The 18335-nt window shown below is 48.6% G+C and overlaps 1 protein-coding gene across 4 annotated transcripts; it reads left to right on the top strand.

Annotated features, from left to right (window-relative positions):
- The first annotated feature begins 450 nt into the window (after nucleotides 1-450).
- Nucleotides 451-15433, top strand: FAM53C (family with sequence similarity 53 member C). Of its 4 annotated transcripts, none has more exons than XM_049786019.1 (5): nucleotides 451-540; nucleotides 4025-4254; nucleotides 4648-4705; nucleotides 9756-10540; nucleotides 12374-15433. In XM_049786019.1, exons 2-5 carry the CDS (start codon nucleotides 4177-4179, stop codon nucleotides 12629-12631), a joined length of 1179 nt encoding a protein of 392 aa, XP_049641976.1. In that variant the 5' UTR covers nucleotides 451-540; nucleotides 4025-4176; the 3' UTR covers nucleotides 12632-15433. The 4 variants fall into 4 exon arrangements, with proteins under 4 accessions (XP_049641976.1, XP_049641979.1, XP_049641977.1 ...); XM_049786020.1 differs by lacking the exon at nucleotides 451-540 and adding an exon at nucleotides 954-1026; XM_049786022.1 differs by lacking the exons at nucleotides 451-540; nucleotides 4025-4254 and adding an exon at nucleotides 868-1026.
- The last annotated feature ends 2902 nt before the right edge of the window (nucleotides 15434-18335 follow it).

The raw sequence follows: 18335 nt of genomic DNA, 5'->3' as shown, positions 1-18335 counted from the left end.
TGGGAGCGATGGAGAGATGAAGGATGGTTTTCCCTCCCTTCCATACCATCCATCACCTGCCTATGCCCTCTCTTCCTCCATCCCTCCCTCCCTGTTGAGCAAAGTGGTCCAGCTGAACCCACCGTCCTCCCCCCCGCCCGCACGCCAGCGATTGACCCGCCTATGATGTCATGATCACAACCCCATTACCTCATCCTGCTTGGGGGGGGCTAGAGGGAAAGAGGAAGGAGTAGTGCACGGCCCTGGGCCCGCTCCAATTGGGCTAGGGATTCGAGGGGGAGCGGGTCACGGCTCGTTTCAGGACCCGGTGGCAAAGGTCCTGCAACCGGAGTGAGTCCCGGGGTGGCTTGGAGCGAGGCTTGGAGCGAGCTGGGCCCCGCTGGCCTGGGGGAAGGCAGCTCCTGGGGGGCCCCGAGTAGGCCCGAATCGCAGCGCGGACTACATTGCCCAGACGCCTTTGCGGCGAGGACGGGTTCTCTGCTGGGGCAGGGGGATTCCTCCGGCGAGACGGCGGCCCCGGGCAGGAGCGGACATCCGCAGGTGAGCCGCGAGCAGCCCCGGCGAATTGTACGGCGCGGGGTGCACCGTGCGAGGAAGGGGAGCTGCGCCGGGAGGGCAGCGCGCCGGGAGCGCGGGCCGGGGCCTCGGCTTTGTTTACCTGGCCCGGGCCCGGCCTCCCCCGCGCCGCTCGCGCGGTGCCTCCAGCTGGGCCTGTACCACCTCCCGCCGCAGATAGGGGGGGCCCGGGCCTGGGAGGCGCCCACCCGCGCCCCTAAAGCCGAGCGGCGGGGCCTCTTCGTTGCAGCAGGCGCCTTTCGAGATCGGGTCGGATTGCTCAGGCGCCGAGGGGTGGAGGCTCGCCGGGCCTTGCAGGTGGGGCGCCCCACGAAGCCCGGCTGCCCCCCCCCCCCGCGCTCCTCCGGGGCCTGTTGGTTGGCGCTGGCGCCTTTTAAGGGCACCGTGGGGCGAAGAGAGAGCTCAATGCTGCTCCGGCCGCGGCCCTGGGAGCTGGCTGGCAGAGCGGCGGTAGGTGGCCCTCGGATTGCAGGGCAGGGCAGGTAGCGGGGGGGCCCTCTCCCCCTCCCGGGGCTCCCCTCCTCCAGCCCGCGCTTGGGCCTGGGCCTCGGCCGCGCTCGGGGAGCCCCGGGCGCGGTGGGGGAGGGGGCGGCGGGGTGCCCAGGCTCGGACCCTCTTCATCCATCCATCGCCCCCTGCACCCCTCTGCAGCCCGAGGTTGCAAACTGAGTAGCCTTAAGCGACAGCAGCTCCCCTCAACCCCTGGCCCGGCCTTGCGGGCTCCCCTCCCCCGCCGCGGATGGGGCCAGCGGATGCCCCATGCCCCACCCCGTGGGCACTGGCAGAGCTAGCTGCCGAGGGAGAGGGGGAGGATTTGGGGGGGCGCCTCTGGTTCCTTCATCGGGGTGCGGGGAGGGGTGCTCGCAACTTGTCACCCCTCTCCCCTTCCCCCCACCCACCAGAGCCATATGGAGGAGGAGGAGGCAGACAGATCCCCCCCCCCCTTCCTTTACCTGTGCCCGAATCTCTCTCCCTGCTTCCCTCTTGTTTTCCTTTCAGTCTCCCCCAAGGGGTAGTTGCTGGGACCCGGAGGGAAGGTCCCCCGAGAGGAGGTTGGGGGGCTTTGGGACTCTTCTTTCCCCTTTTGGCCTGACTTGATTCTAGGTTTTCCAGGTTGCATGCAACACCACCAAGTCAGCATCCCTGAAATCGGGTGTCAGGCAGGCAGGGGGTTGTGCCATCCAGTAGGAGATGGATGGGGCTGGGGTAGGGGTGTCTTTCTTTTGGGGGGGGGGTGTCTGAGAATGAGAGAGGGAAGCATTGCCTGAGAGTTCGGGCCTGGTAAGGGCTGTGGAGAGGGCCTAGCGGCCTGCTGCTCTGTGAAGTGTTGGCCCCAGTGCCAGTGGTGAAGCTGAGAAGTTTTAACTTGTTTCCTGAGTGTTCCGAGCCGCCTCTGCCCTCAGATAGACAAAATGGAAGGGAAAGGAAGGCGGCAAGGGAGAGCTTTTTGCAGTTTTTTCAATGCCTGCCTGAGAAAGAGGAGGCCCCTCGCGGAGCTGGTTCGCCTTCTTTTGTGTCCTGGTTTGATTCCTTATGGCTTCCGTTCTGTTCCCCCTCTTTGCCTGGCCTGTTTTGGGAAACTCAGACTGAGAGTATCAGTTGCGGGGTAGTAGTTGCATTGTTCCAATTACCGCCCTGTGTGGCCACATCCCAACAATTAAAATGCAGAAAAACACAAAATCCCTCTCTTCACTTGATCCCAGAGAGGGCTGCGAGTTGTTCTTTGGCCAAATGCCTCATGGAAAGCTTGAAACGAGTTTACTTCACTCTCCTCCTCCTCTTCCTCCTCCTCCTCCTGGCAGGCCTGGCTCAGGCCTGGGGTCTCTCTGGTAAAAAGCCTGCAATTAGGTTCCCTTTCTGGTTGGTGTTTGAGAGGGCAGTTAAGAAACCAAGAGCAGAAGTGATATGAGCTCCAACTTCTCCCACAAGAACCTAGAGGGGAAGCAGCTGAAGAGAGCACTCAGGAAGCTGAAAACTTTGTTCAGGGTGGTAATAGTAATTAGGCATGAAAATGATAGTTAGCTATAATGATGATTGGCTTCTCCCCACACCTTTCTTCCAAAGTACATCCCGCTGTATTTTTCTTTGCTCTTCTTGGAGGCCTCCTTCTCGGAGGTGGGAATGTGGTAGAGATGATTTAAGTCCTTCGCCAAAGTAGAGGTTGATCAACCCCTAAGGTCACAGGAAGAGCCCTCTTGGGCTTCTCTTGGTATTCAGGTGAGGGAGGTTGGCTTCCAGCCAAACAGATAAACGCAGTTGCTTTCTTCATCCTAATGATATCATTTTTGGCATTCTGAAGTTCTGTAGAGCAAAAGAAAAGGAGGGGTATGGAAGGGCAGATTATGTGGACTTGTCATTTGTACAGACCAAAGTTGGATGTTTTGGTTTTTTTTTTTTACATCTTGGCGTTTTGTAGTATAGTGCCCCTGGAACAGATTAAGAAGTCCTTCTGTCTGTTTTACAGATAGATAAACTGAAGCCACAAAAGGTTAAATAAGAAATAACTTCCCCCCCAAAAAAGAAGGAAAGAACTTCCCAAAATTAATAGCAAATTGGATCAAGATTTCAATTTCCTGATAGTTCTCTCCACTAGAAAATGCGGTTACACCTACTCTGTTACATCCTACAGGTCATTTTCCTGCTCATCACTTGTGGAGAAAGGCAGGACGTTATTGAGACACTGGGTTAGCTAGTATTGTTGTATAACGACTTTTGAAATGCTTTTACCGGTAGAAGTAGTTTGCCTCTACCCAGACTGACCGTAAGAGTCTGGATTAATTACATCTGAGCTGATTGAGTCAGTTCAGTCGAAAAGTATAGTTGAATGAAGTCATAGAGTTGTTAACATTTGTAGAATTGAAAAGTAATCGGAGTTACTCTGGTAATATATTTCTTTATCCCCTTTCTGTATTATACAAGTATACAGTAGGTGTTGGAAAACAATAATATGCCGGCTGTTCAGGCTAAAGGAGAATATCAAACCGCTTACTCTGACCCGAAGCAGGAAAGCATTCTACCGCCACTGTTCCTCCCAGTTCTGTGTATTTTAGGAAGAGGTTACCTCTTTTTTGCTTCTGATTGGAAGATAAAGAAAATATTGGTCTAATCAAGATGAAGTAACCGTTTGGGCATCCTTCTCTTCGCGCGAGCTGTTTACCAAGTGGCACGAGTATTCTGGGTAGTCTGAGCAGAGTCTGAACCAGGTTAGGAACAGCAAATAGGTTTCAACTTGCCTGCCAACTCCATTGCACTTTATTGGATTTGTGGAGTGCCAAGTCCAGAATGTTTCTGAGACTCTGTTTAGGGCCTAGCAGGAAAGAGCTGGATCAATGAATGTCTGCCAGAGGTCTGGAATAGGGATGTTGTGGTATGTGTGCCGTGCATTTTTCATCTTTGGACCAGGTACATCTCTAATATCACTTGGGCCTGGTCCCTCTGTAATTGGCAGACTCAGCAGGCATGACTGGAGAGGGAAGTCCCAATGGTGCTAGAATGGTGCTGCAGTGGCAGAAGACGGCTCACGAGTGAGGTCTGGAAGAACCACAGGGAAGACATCCATCATTTGCTCCAAAGTGTGCAAGTCAGATCCCGGGGAGAATCATGATAACCCTGATCACTGAGCAGCTACAGAAGCAGACTCTGGATGAGCTGAAATGCACACGCTTCAGCATCAGTCTGGTAAAAGACCAGTCTTCCTGCTTCTCCACGAACCCCCTCCCCCTTTTTTCTGAGGCTGTTTGATACTATTCCTTCACCCTGGTCCTGTGCCGTGTAAGTTCCAGGGTGTTTGTACCGGAAGAGCCCACTCATGGCTTAAAAACCCAGCCCAAAAGGAAGGGGGCAGGAATCAATCCACTGATTGAGAAAGGGACACCCTTGGGTGGAGAAGGGTGCGAGCTGTTGGAAGATTTGGATTATTTCACTCGCTAACTTTGGGAAGACAAGAAGAAAAAGTGAGCACGTAGGAGTCCCTGACATGCCCTCTAGCCCCAGGATTGTAGGGGTGAGCTGAAAAGGGTTTCCTAGAAACTGTGTTCTGAGCCTGAATCATGGATCTTCTCTCTCTCGTAGCCTTTGCCTGATCATGCAGACATCTCCAACCTTGGGAACCCTTTCCAGCTTGTGTCTGGTAAGACACTGTGTCTGTGTATGTCTTCTGCCTCCATCCACACATTTATTTGGTTTCCAGTGACAGAACAGCCCTTCTGCCTCCTTAGCTTATTTTGCCAGGGCCACTGAGATTGATACTGGAATTTGTTTCTAGTGTAGCCATGTAGGGCCTATTTGGGGGGGGGGGGGGGAGAGGCCTAGTTCAGGGGCTTAGACCACACCTGACAGTGCTCAGGGATCAATCCTGGTAGTACTTGGAAGAACATGTAGTTGCTGGGGGGGGTCAAACCCCAACCCTCTTGCATACATACAGGTCATGCACACTAACCTTTGAGCTATCTCCCTAGCTCCTTGTGGGAACTTTCTATGTGGTTTTTGAGCCACATCTGATGGTATTCAAGTCTTATTACCAACTGTGTGCTCAGGGATCACTCCTGGTCATTCTCAGGGGACCATATATAGTTCTGGGGAGGTCACTGGGGTCAGATGCATGCTAGGCAGGCACCTTATCTATTGTACTGTTTCTCTACCTCCCCTTATGGGTATTTTTGCAATAAACATTTTTCTTTTGTATTTTATTTTTGGTCCACACCTGGCAGCACTCGGGTTACTCCTGGCTCTGAACTCAGAAGTCACTCCTGGCAGGCTCAAGGGACCATATGGGATGTTGGGAATCGAACTGGGGTCCGTCTCAGTTTGGCCGCATGCAAGACAAACGCCCTACCAGTGTGTGATTGCTCCAGCCCCTATAATCAATTTTTTGGACTGTGAATAGATTCACAGTGTGTGTATATATATGTGTATATACACATACATACATACATACATACATATTTATGTATATATCTTGGTTTGGGGGCCATACATGGTGGTTTTTAGGGTTTACTCCTGTCTCTGCACTAAGGAATTACAACTGGCTATGGTCAGGACTTACTCCTAACTCTATGTTGAATAGTCCTAGTGGTGCTGTGGGGCCATATATGGCTTTAGAAATCAAACCAGGATACCATATTGCAAGACAAGTCTTTAACCTGCTATACTATCTCTGTAGTTCTGAGATTATCCTTATTGCATGAATCATTTTGCACATTTAGAACTATATCTGGGGTGTAAATTCTTATAAATTATTTAGTCAAAGGGTCTAAAATATCAATGCAGCATTTACATGGAGCCATTACTTGTGAATAGTCAGAGCACTGCCTTGTGTTTGTTTCTGGGGGGCCACACCCAGTGATGCTAAAGGGTTACTCTTGGCTCTACATTTGGGTAATACTTCTGATAGGTTGAGCGAAGCATGGGATGCCAGGGATCAAACCCTTGTCAGCCATGTAGAAGGCAAATGCCTTACCCTCTGTGCTATCACTCTAACCCTGCTTTTTTTTTCTGGGGTACCTGGCAAACAAAGTGTTGGCAGTATACTCAGATAAGAATCTGGTTTATTAAATGTTTGCTGAGATCAGATACTGTTAAGTACAGAACATGGCATATGGTCTGTGACCTCATGGAGGATAATAGACAAAGCTATTAAAATGTTTATTGTGGAGGCTGGATAGCTAGTACAGCAGGTAAGGTACTTGCCTGTATGCAGCCAACCAGGTATGGTTTCCAGCATCCCATAGGGTCCCTGACCCCCCTGCCAAGAGTGATCCCCGAGTGTAGATTTAGGAGTAAATCTTGAGCACAGCTGAATGTAGTCCAAAAGACCAATAAAGTCAATTGTTGACTGGGGCATGTGACTTGAAGCTAAAGTATATCCCTTACGTGTAGACCATATCCTCTACATGTAGAACCACATATGGTCCCCTGAGCACCACAAAGTGTGGTCCCCAAACCCCTAAAAAGCAAACAAGGAGTCGGAGCAATAGCATAGTGGTAGGGCATTTGCCTTGCACGCGGCCAACCCCAGACAGACATAGGTTCGATTCCCGGCATCCCATATGGTCCCTCGAGCCTGCCAGAAACAACTGAGTGTAGAGCCAGGAGTAACCCCTGAGCACCACCGAGTGTGACCTAAAAACAAAAAGCAAAGAGTTCTGAGTTTTCTCCATTATTAATTCTGTCTTTTTATATCATTTGCTCTAAATATCTAGCTTGCCCTAGCCAAAGGATCTTGGATTAAAGTCCCTGGTACCCTAAGGAACTACCTCTCAAAAGGAGAGTTTTAGTTAGAATGCAGTAAGGGAGGACCATCCCATTCCATCTTTTGTCTTCTCCACTCTTGGTTTACTAAACTGAATTTAAGCCTTGGGAAGGGAATCAATGTTTGTGAATAGTCAGACACCAAAAAAAAAAAAAAAAAAAGAAAGTCTTAGCAGCGGGGCCAGAGAGATAGTACAGCGGTGTTTGCCTTACAAGCAGCTGATCCAGGACCTAAGGTGGTTGGTTCCAATCCCGGCGTCCCATAAGGTCCCCGTGCCTGCCAGGAGCTATTTCTTTTTTTTTTTTTTTTTTTTTTTTTTTTTTTTTTTTTTTTTTTTGGTTTTTAGGGCCACACCCGGTGACGCTCAGGGGTTACTCCTGGCTATGCGCTCAGAAGTCACTCCTGGCTTGGGGGACCATATGGGACGCCGGGGGATCGAACCGCGGTCCGTCTCCTAGGCTAGCACAGGTAAGGCAGGCACCTTACCTCCAGCGCCACCGCCCGGCCCCTTTTTTTTTTTTTTTTTTTTTTTTTTTTTTTGTGGGTCACCACCCGGCAGTGCTCAGGGGTTATTCCTGGCTCCCGGCTCAGAAATTGCTTCTGGCAGGCATGGGGGACCATATGGGGTACCTGGATTCGAACCGATGACCTCCTGCATGAAAGGCAAACGCCTTACCTCCATGCTATCTCTCCAGCCCCGCCAGGAGCTATTTCTAAGCAGATAGCCAGGAGTAACCCCTGAGCACTGCGGGGTGTGGCCCCCCCAAAAAATAACAAATCTTAGCAGATTTTGCCCTTTTTTTTTTTTTTTTTTTTTTTTGGTGGTTTTTGGGTCACACCTAGCAGTGCTCAGGGGTAATTCCTGGCTCCAGGCTCAGATATTGCTCCGGGCAGGCACGGGGGACCATATGGGACGCTGGGATTCGAACCGATGACCTCCTGCATGAAAGGCAAACGCCTTACCTCCATGCTATCTCTCCAGCCCCGCCTTTTTTTTTTTTTTTAAATATTTGACCACACCAAGCAGTGGCTCCAGGGACCATATGAGATGCTGGGGATTGAATCTGGGTTGGTTGTGTACAAGTCAAGCACCTTAGATTCAGCCCCCAGCAGTATAGTCTTAACATTTCCCGACCAGGGGGTCACCATCCAAGGCTTTTCTCAACCAGTTTGCTTGATCTCTTTACCTTCTTTACCTTCTGATACACCTTACTCTTAGGCAGTCCCAGTTCCTTCTTGATGTTGTTAACTGATAGGGAGAAAGGCTAAGGGAAAGAGAGAATGACCCAGGACTGAGGATCTCAGGAAAGAAAGTCAGGCTAGTTGGAGTGCATTGAGGGCTGAGCAGGTACAACAACATCTGTTTCTTGTGAGAGAGGTGTGGCAGACAGTAGTTGAGAGTATATATTCAGTTTCCAGTGAGAATAATATAATGGTTAAAATCTAGTCCTGGGGCCAGAGCCGTGGCATGGAGCGGTAAGGCATTAGCCGGCACTAGCCTAGGATAGAGGTTCGATTCCCCGGTGTCCCATATTGTCCCCAAGCCAGGAGAGATTTCTGAGCGCATAGCCAGGAGTAACCCCTGAGTGTCGGTGTGCCCCCCCCCCCAAAAAAAAAAAAACAACTAGTCCTGGGGCCTGAGCGATAGCACAACATTTGCCTTGGATGCGGCCAACCTGGGTTTAGTCCCCAATATCCCATATGGTCCCCAGGTGTGCCAGAGTGATTTCTGAGTGCAGAACCAAGAGTGACCCTTGAGTGTTGCTGGATGTGGCCCAGAAACCAAAATGGAACAAAACCGAAAAAGGGGCCAGAGCGATAGCACAGCAGAAGGTGTTTGCACTCAGCCAACACATGCCAACATGCGCTCCAACCAACACAGGATGAACCCCGGTTCAAATACCGGCATTCCATATGGTCCCCTGAGCCTGCCAGGAGTGACTTCTAAGTAGATCCAGGAGTAACCCCTGAGCACCACCGAGTATGGCCCAAAAACAAAAAACAAAAAAATTCTGGGAGTTGGAGTGATAGCACACTAGGTGAAGTGCTTGCCTTACACATAGTCGACCCTGGTTCAATCCCTGGCATCCCATATGGTCTTCCCAATTGCCAGGAGTAATTCCTGGCTAAAGAGTCAGGAGTAACCACTGAGCATGGCCCATATGACCCTAAAACAAACAAAACCTAGACTTGGAGTCAGGGAAGAGATAACTAAGAGTTTGCATGACCAAGGCCGCTTGCACTCCATAGAGAGGGACACCTGAATACCTGCTTCCCAAGAGTAACACTCTAGTATTATCAGGTGTGGCCCCCAAACAAAACAAATAGAAAACAAGAACCCTTGGGCCGGAGAGATAGCATGGAGGTAGTGCATTTGCCTTGCATGCAGAACGACAGTGGTTCGAATCCCGGCATTCCATATAGTCCCCCGAGCCTGCCAGGAGCGATTTCTGAGCATAGAGCCAGGAGTAGCCCCTGAGTGCTGCCAGGTGTGACCCACAAACCAAAAAAAAAAAACAAAAAAAAAAAAACCAAGAACCCAGAGAGTTAAGATACCTCAAGTGGTAAAAAGCAAGTCTTTGAATTCAATCAATCCTTCATGTGTCAGTCCTGCGCACTGTTGGGCCCACACTAGACTGAATTCTGCCAGGAGAGGCCCTGTACCCCAGTACTCTTGGGTATGGCACATATAACAAAAAGCAACCGAAGTTTAGTTTTAGACATGCCTGGGTTTGTGTCTTACTTTCATTATTAGCTTGTTGGAAGCTTATTACTAGACTCTCTGGTGGCATGGGAGGCTGAGACAGTTCCTGTCTTTCGAGGTTTGGGAGAATCCTTAGATGGAGTGCTCATAACATTGTTTGGCACATCGTGATCTTTGAAAAGTCTATTTGATAAAGCTAATATTTTTCTTACAAATGCCTTCCAGAAGGTGCTTCCTGGAGAGGCCTGCCCCACTGTTCCTGTGCCGAGTTCCAGGAGAGCCTCAACCTCAGCTACCACCCTTCAGGCTTGAGCCTGCACCTCAGACCTCCCAGCCGGGGAAGCTCCCCACAGGAGCAGCCCCTCTCCCAAGTCCTAAGCCCCGAACCTCCAGACCCAGAGAAGCTTCCTGTGCCCCCTGCTCCTCCTTCCAAGAGGCACTGCCGCTCACTCTCAGTGCCCGTGGACCTGTCTCGCTGGCAGCCAGTGTGGCGGCCCGCCCCCTCCAAGCTGTGGACTCCCATCAAGCACCGGGGCAGTGCTGGAGGGGGTGGGCCGCAGGTGCCTCACCAGAGCCCCCCAAAGCAGGTCTCCAGCCTCAGGTTCCTCCAAGCTCCCAGTGCCTCTTCTCAATGTGCCCCGCCCCATAGACCCTACAGCCCCCCTTTTTTCAGCCTGGCTCTGGCCCAAGAGTCCTCTCGACCCTGTGTCATCTCCCCCCAAAGTGGCTCCTGGGAGAGTGATGCCGAGTCCCTGTCGCCGTGCCCGCCCCAGCGCCGCTTCTCCCTCTCGCCCAGCCTGGGCCCCCAGGCAAGTCGCTTCTTGCCCTCCGCCCAGAGCTCCCCCGCGTCCTCCCCAGAGCTGCCCTGGCGACCTAGAGGCCTCCGCAACCTTCCCCGAAGCCGCTCACAGCCTTGTGATCTGGATGCCCGCAAAGCTGGGGTCAAGCGGCGCCACGAGGAGGATCCCCGGCGGCTACGGCCTTCCTTGGACTTTGACAAGATGAATCAGGTGAGAGCAGCAGGACAAGAAAGCTTGGAGGGCTTGAGGATGGGTTTCTCTGTTCTGTGTTCTCTGTGTGAAGCCTTCAGTCTGACTCAGCTGTCTTGTGCCTGTAAAGAGGAGCACTGCCCCACTGAGCCACTTTCTAAAAGCCCCTTTCACTTTTGAGCTGCTCTCAGGCTCCAGCCCTCCTGGCAGGGCTCCTCAGGAACTCCTTTCTGTCGAGGCTTTCACTAGGATTATCTCCCGACCCGCTTGGCTTGAAAGTGTCCTGGTGTTGTTAGCTAGTCCCATGACCTGTGAAATTTCTTAGGATGAGGAATTCCAGAGAAAATTGAGCGAAAGCTATATTAAACCTTCCAACTGGGGTGCTGCAGTGATAGTACAGCAGGTAGGGTGCTTGTCTTAAATGTGACCAACCTGGGTTTGATCCCTGGTATCCCATAGGATCCCCTAAACACTGCCAGGTATGATTTCTAAGTACAGAGCCAAGAGTAAGCCCTGAGTACTCCAGGTGTAGCCCCAAGTCAAAAGTAAGCAAACAACCAAAAAAGAAAAAAAAGCCTTTCAACTAGAATCCCAAATTCTCTCCTGAAAGGTACTTTCCCCTTGGTGCATGAACCACGAGAGAACCTTCTTTGTTGGCTCTGCCTGTCTTCAAGGCTGGTCTTGCCACTTGCACCCTCATTGCTTCAAAAGCCCTGTGAGGGCTTGAATGAAGTGGACTGCTACTACATTCCTTTGCTCAACAACAATTTTTACTTCTAATATGAGAACAGTTATATGTACTTGTCCACAGGGTCATGGACCTTTTTAAGACCGTTTAGTCATTCTTCTAGTCAGCCAGCACATTTATTGAATAATTTGAGAGAATCATTTGATGGTCTTTCCCATGTTGAACCTATAACTGATCTTTCTGGTTTTTTTCTGCCATGCTGATGGTACTAAGGGGCTACTTCCAGCCTGGTTCTCCCAGTGGTGCTTAAAGGAAAACACAGTGCCAGGAATTGAACCTGGGCCTCTAACATGCAAAGGCATGCACACTGGTCATTTGTTCTTCCCTGGTTTTTATAAATAGTTTTTATTTATTTTTATTTTTTTATAAATAGTTTTTAAATATGAAATCTTATAGAAACAGAACTGAAGCAATAGCACAGTGTTTGTCTTTTATACAGCTAATCTGGATTTAAGCCTTAGCACCCATATGATTCCCAGAGCCAGCCAAAAGTGTTCCCTAAGTGCAGAGCCAGGAGGAAGCCCTGAACACAGCTAGCTTTGGCACAAAACAAAATAAAAATCTGATAGAAACTTTGGGCTCTTCTTTTTGTTTTGTTTTGTCTTTGTTTGGGGGGGGTCACACCCGGAGGTACTCAAGGCTTACTTCTGGCTCTGCTCTCGGGGATCACTTCTGGTTGGACTCGGGACCATATTTGGTGCTAGGGATCCAACCTAGTTAGCTGCTTACAAGGTGAATACTGTTACCCCTGGACTCTTAAATGTGCTGTGCATATACACTAAATTTTTGAAATTCTATTAAGCAGGTCAGAGATAGCATAGCAGGTATGGCACTTGACATGCAATGCGGCTGACCCAAGTTCCATTCCCAGCACTGCATGGACCCCTTGAGCACTATCAGGAGTGAGCTCTGAGCACAGCCGGTGTGGCTCAACACCTTCCCCCCTCAAAAAATAGGATACAATTTTATTAGGGAATTTGCAAGCTCACCTTAAAACCTAGGACTCCTGTTTTCCAGAGTATCAGAGAGTCACATGGGAATTGGACCAGGAGGCTAGGGCAAGTAGTGATGTCTTTGTATGCTTAACTTTGTCTTTTGTTTGACAGAAACCATACTCAGGAGGTGTCTCTCTCCAAGAAACAGCCCCGGAAGGCAGCAGTATCTCTCCGCCATGGTTCATGGCCTGTAGCCCCCCACCCCTCTCTGCTTCCTGCAGCCCCGTTGGGGGTTCCTCCCAGGTGCTGAGTGAAAGCGAAGAGGAGGAGGAAGGGACTGTGCGGTGGGGGCGACAGGCGATTAGCAAGCGGACACTGTGCCAGCAAGACTTTGGGGACCTGGACTTGAACCTGATTGAGGAGAACTAAAACTGAGAGGCTACTTCCTGGGGCCACATGGACTGACTCTTTCATGGCTACTAACAAGTGTCAAGGCCCCAAGGCCGGGGGCCCAGCCTGGGAATGGGGGTGAGTGGAGGGCTCCGACTCAGGGCAGCCGGAAATCTTCTCGCTCCAGGAAGCTCGACCATGCCGAGAGACTGGCCGGGACAAGATAAACAGAGCTGGTGGCGGGAGGGACAGTCCCAGAACAACCCTTCCCATGGCGGCCCTGAGTGTGAGTATCCCTGCCACTGACAGAGCAATGGGCAGGGACGGAAGGGGTCTGCCGGCCCCAGCTCGGGGAATTTCACTAGCCCCTTTGCTTCAAAGGGCACTTGTGTCTTAGAATTTGGCCAGGGTGGGGGGCTCATTCAGCCTCCTTGGAGAAATTGCGTGAGAGTGTGTGTGTGCGCATGAGAGTAGACTCAGCGAAAGGTATGCTTGTGTAGCCTTAGGGAAGGAAGGCAGTTGCTCTTCAACAGCAGAGCATCGTGACACCCCTAGGAGCCTGGGTTTTCACAGTTCGGAGGCTTGTTCAAGGAGTCAAGAGGAAGGCACCAAGTTCTTTTCTAAAGTAGCTTTGGAGCCAGGCTTATAATCCCTAAGTACCACTGGCTCTGCAAATGGTTCTGTTTTGGAGTCCAGCAGGGTCTTTTAAGTGCTGTGACCTTAATGAATGGTCACCCCATTCCTTAGGCCCATGCTTTCTCAAAAACAAGATCTCTTTAGTGTTGGGGGCTGGAGAGAACTCTACCCATTGAGTCTGGACTGCCCTTTTATTTCTCTCTCTTCTTTTTTTCCTCATGATTTTACCTTGGTTTTATGCAGCCTGCCTCTTTAAAATAGATGCAAGTGTATTTGGGCAACTGAGACAGGCTTGAAGGGCTCTGTGCCTCTTCTCTTTCCTGACTGGACATTTTTTCACCCACCATCTGACCTTCAGGGGTCAAAAGTAACCAAGGAAGGCCCTGTGTTAGTTCCCACTGTGTATGGAGCTGACCTGCAGAAGAATAGGTAAGTATCTAGTCTCTTAGCAGGTCTGAGTAAACTCAGGCCAGCACTACCCTTTGGAAGCTAGCTCGGGGGAAACCTGTCCTTAAAACTTGCAGGTCTAACCATTTTCCTAACCTGCTTGAGAAGGAGGAAGGAGGACATATCAGCATTTCCTAGGTTGCTTGTCTTCCACTCCTGCCAGGAAATGCTTATTTGCTTCTAATTGGCCCTGAGAGACCTCACGGAGGTTGGGGCTCACTGAGGGATGGCTGAGGACATGTAAAGCAAAGGCTGTGGGAAGCAGCTGGGAGTTTGTTGTTGTTGGATTGAATTTCCTTTTTTTTTTTTTTAATTTTTCTTTGTCATCCACAACTTGAGCCAGGGCAGTTAGTCCGAAAAGCCACAGGGATGGAACTTTGGGAGGGCTGGCATCGGTGGAGCCGCATTCAGAATCTGCTGCCACACTAGCTTGTGAGGCTTTGTCCAGCTTTGGTTAGACCCCGATCAAATTAATTAGACCAAACCTTCCCATTTATTAGAAGGTTATTTTTTTTCTTCAACCTCTAGGTTGTCAAGGGACCCCAATTCCTTGTTATGGAAGAAGACCAAAACTGTCTTTTCTTCCTGCTGAATTGACTTGCATTTTCTGGGCCTCCCACAGTTGGAGAAGAGCATCTGCAAGGTTTTGGCCTCCTTGCACTCCAGAGGAGGTGGTCATTTCTTCAGCCTCTGGCCCTCAGTGGTTCTGTCCTTCCAGAAGCTTCCCTTCTCCCCTTCTCCTCTCCTGCTAGTTATTATGTATTACCAATGAGCTACTGGGTCTGTAGGGGCCAGAGAGGCTCTCTGGAGAATCCAGGGAAACTATGAGCCCAGGAGTTGCCCATCCTTGGTTTCATTCCTCCCCTGGCTCTTCTCCCTCTTTAGGCCATAATTTCCCTGGTGCCAGCTTCTTTCCTCCTGGGGCATACTCATCCCTGTGCTCTCTGCTGCAGATTGGCTGTGCCAGCTTCTAATAGGCCACTGGCAATGCCATCAGGGTCTCAATAGGCCCTAAGCTGAAGAAGTGAGGGCAGTACTGCCGCCTTACCCCGGCTTCTCCACAGCCCTAGGGATCATCCTAGGGAGACGGCCTATAGATATCGTATTTGAATTCCATTACTTTTAAGACTGTAAAGTTAAGCTGGAACTATCATCTTGCTTCCTGATCTAAGCATTTGTGGCCCTGGGATAAGCCTTTTCAAGAAGTGATTCATTCTGCTTTACACAGTAGGTCTGTTTCAACAGTTCTGTGTAAACCAAATGCTATTTTTTTCAGTGCATTTGGTCTGCTGACCATTCAAAGCAGCCTGTGATTGCTTCTTTTGTAAAGCAAATAACACCCCTCTACTTTAGCTGTTTTGACTATTTGGATTTTCTCATATTGGGCTTACCCAGAGTGGAGCACACCTCTACAGGGCTGTGGTTGATGCTGGGTAGACATCTGCATCTGTGTTGTGTGTGTGGTGTGGCTGACCAGTAGGTGAGTATTCCTGCGTGTGTGAGTGAAGCCACTCCCAGGCTGGTGCTCTCCTCCTGTGCCCGGTGACTGCCCAGTGGCAGCTCCAGCTGCCCTTCACTCCCACCTGCTGCCAAAGTCCCTGTGCTAATGGGATTATAAAAAGTGGAAAAAAATTTTCGTAAACTTTGTTTTATATTAAAAAAATCATTAAGTCTGTGTGTGTTAAACATGAGGTCCTGCCTCTGTTGCTGTGTTTGAAAAAAATAAAGTTTTATTAGAATAATCATTTTCCCAAGCAATCTTGTGTGTTCTAGTGTCTTCTTCCCTTCTTCACAACGAAAGGCAGAAAAGCAGGGGGAAAACAACCTAACTTCAGCCCCTTCCTCTAGGACGGGTCTAGGCTGTTTGCCTTTTGAATATAATTTGTTTCCTGCAGTCAACCCTAATGCCTAGGCTTCTGCTTTGGCTTTGGCAGTTCCTAGCCATCTGATTTGGTCTGTCTCCTAGTATTACTACCCATCTCCTCTTCCCTGTTGTCATTTCTAGCAGGTTGAAGCCAACTACTAATACATTCTAGCTCCCTGAGAAATAGGTGATGGTGCAATTGGGAACTTAATCGAGGTTGATTTATAGACTTCGGAAATTTAAGGTAGATTAGAATTTTTTTTTGGAGGGGGGGTCACACCCGACATTGCTCAGGGTTTACTCCTGGCTCTATGCTCAAAAATTGCTCCTGGCAGGTTCGGGGGACCATGTAGGATGCCGGGATTCGAACCACTGTCCTGCATGCAAGGCAAACGCACTACCTCCATGCTATCTCTCCAGCCCTGGCAGATTACAAAAATTTAATCGAATTTTTCTTTTAGAGTTTTTGCATCACATGTCCTGGAGAGATGGCAATTTAGTCATTAAAAAAAATTTTTTTTTGGTGTTTGGGCCATATCTGGCAGCGCTCGGGTTAATCCTGGCTCTGTGCTCAGATATTGCTCCTGGCAGGCTTGGGGGACCATATGGGATGCCAGGAATCGAACTCAGATCTGTCTTGGATTGTCTGTGTGCAAAGCAAAAGCCATACTGCTGTGCCATCACTCTGGCCCACAGTCATCAAAAATTTGAATTCCAAAGATTTAGGCAGTTCCTCCATCTTTAAAATAATGGTTTGGTAAAGTTGACCTAACCCCAGAGGCCCCCATTTAGCCTAGATGGAATTTTCCTTCAAACTTTAGTTTGGAATGCTTGTTTGCTGAAAGCTGTGTGGTTAACTCCCTAGCCTTTTCTGTCCCACCTTTTTTTCTCTCTGTGTTAGCATTCCTCTAATGAGTGTAGGAGAAGTGGAGTTGCTTAGAGATCCAGGCAGGAGCCTTCTGTCCCTAAGGCATAGTTTTTTTTTTTTTTTTTAACCAGTTGTGGTAAGAAAATTAAAAAAAAAAAAAAAGAAAAGAAAATAACCAGTTGTGGTGCTGACTTGCCAGGCACAAGAAGAGTCAAGTTGCTTAGCCTTTGTCCTAGTTTTCTGCTTCATACTGTTGACACTCATTGTTAAATATCAAATAAGCGCACTAGGAGATAGGATTGCTTTGACTACCTGAAACCTTTGAGGGGGAAAATACACTGGAAAGAATGGGAGTTGTCACTTGTTAGAAAATAAAGGAAGGACTTTGAAGAAATGAGACAAAGACATGGTTAGAAAAGCTCAGAATAATTTTTTTCTTTTAAAAAATATTTTATTTAACCTTGAGTATCAGTAAAATCTAAACATCTAAAATGACTGCTCCATCCCTTTGTTTTGTGTGTGTGTGTGTGTGTATATATATATATGTATATATATATGTATGTGTGTGTGTGTGTGTGTGTGTGTGTGTATTGCCAGCGACCTTACACATGCCAAGGCATGTTCTCCACTGTTTAGCTACATCCCTAACCATATTCATTTTTTTAAAAACGGGTTTTTCTGCTGTTTATTTTTATGAGGCCAAGTGTGATTTCATTTCCTGTTTTTGAAGTCCCATTAATATGGAAAAGAATGTAAACTCCATGAAGGGAAGGGTTTTGTTTTATTCAATGTTGTGTCTTCCAACACTTTGAAAAGTCGCTGGAACACAAAAAGTGCCTGCCATATTTGTTGAATGAAATTTTATCTTTGCTTTCCTATCCCTGAACACATTCTCTCTCATTTCTGAGAAGTCAGCATTGAATAGTTCTAGCAAAACTAAGAGAGCTATGGCCTATAGGTGGCCCTTATTCTTCTGCCACTGTGGGCCATGTGTTCTATGAAGTGTTTCTTGGCATAGAGAAAGATTTGAGTCAGGTCTCAGACTGTAATAAATGAAAGTTCCAAGGAATAAGGAAAATTCTAAGATAATGTTTCCTTGGTGTTCCGCAGCATTAGTTTACAAACATTTAATTAGATGTTTGATACTTGTACTAGTCACTAGTTGGTATGTCTAATTTCTACCCTCACCCTTTGCTAAGAAATGTAGATCAAGAGTAAAGGTAAAGTTATGGATAAAATTGGGGAATTGCATAAAACTTGGAGAAAGAACCAAGTGTTGCTGTTTTGTAGAGGGCAAGTAAATAAGAAGAGTGGCTTTTAGGATAACTATTATGGATTATTACTAGGCATGTTACAGCCTTGACCATTTCTGGCCATCTGATTGGTCTTTGTTTCCTCGTATCTGTTTGATTTATGTCGGTTTCCATATATACTCAGATTCTGCATCCACAAAACAATAGAACCTGTGCCAATTTCTTGATAATACGGTTTATATTTTATTATTTTTTGAAGTGCTAGGATTTGAATCCAGAACTTTAAATATGCAAGGCTTGAAGTGTTCTACTGATGAGCCATATCCTCAGCCCCTGGCATTACCTATTTTAATGAGATTTTCCCATTGCCTATCATGAATAATAAAGCTAAAAGTATGTGGCTTTTCTCATAGTCACTATTCTATCAGGTGCTATCAATATCTCATACCTATATTAAATAAATTTGGATCGGTAGTGGTGTTTTCTTTGACTTTAGCCCCATTTCCCTCCATAAGATGAGACTCTAGTCAACTCAACTCTTTACTGCTGGTTTCTTTCCAGCTCCTGGAGAAACACCTAAACTTCAATAATACTATTGGCAGATTAGGGAGGAAGGGGGGCAGAAGCTCCAAGTACTCAAGTCAGAACCCCAAGATGAAGGTGTGTTGATTTGCA

This window comes from Suncus etruscus, chromosome 14 (genome assembly GCF_024139225.1).
Source record: "Suncus etruscus isolate mSunEtr1 chromosome 14, mSunEtr1.pri.cur, whole genome shotgun sequence".
Taxonomy (NCBI): domain Eukaryota; kingdom Metazoa; phylum Chordata; class Mammalia; order Eulipotyphla; family Soricidae; genus Suncus; species Suncus etruscus.
The sequence above is the reverse complement of the archived record's forward strand: the minus strand, read 5'-3'. Positions and strand labels throughout refer to the sequence as shown.

Excerpts from the sequence above, each read along its gene's own strand:
- FAM53C (XM_049786019.1), top strand. The coding sequence starts at position 4,177 with ATGATAACCCTGATCACTGAGCAGCTACAGAAGCAGACTCTGGATGAG. Across the intron at positions 4,255-4,647 it reads CACGCTTCAGCATCAGTCTG|CCTTTGCCTGATCATGCAGA; the intron begins GTAAAAGACCAG and ends TCTCTCTCGTAG. Across the intron at positions 4,706-9,755 it reads CCCTTTCCAGCTTGTGTCTG|AAGGTGCTTCCTGGAGAGGC; the intron begins GTAAGACACTGT and ends AATGCCTTCCAG.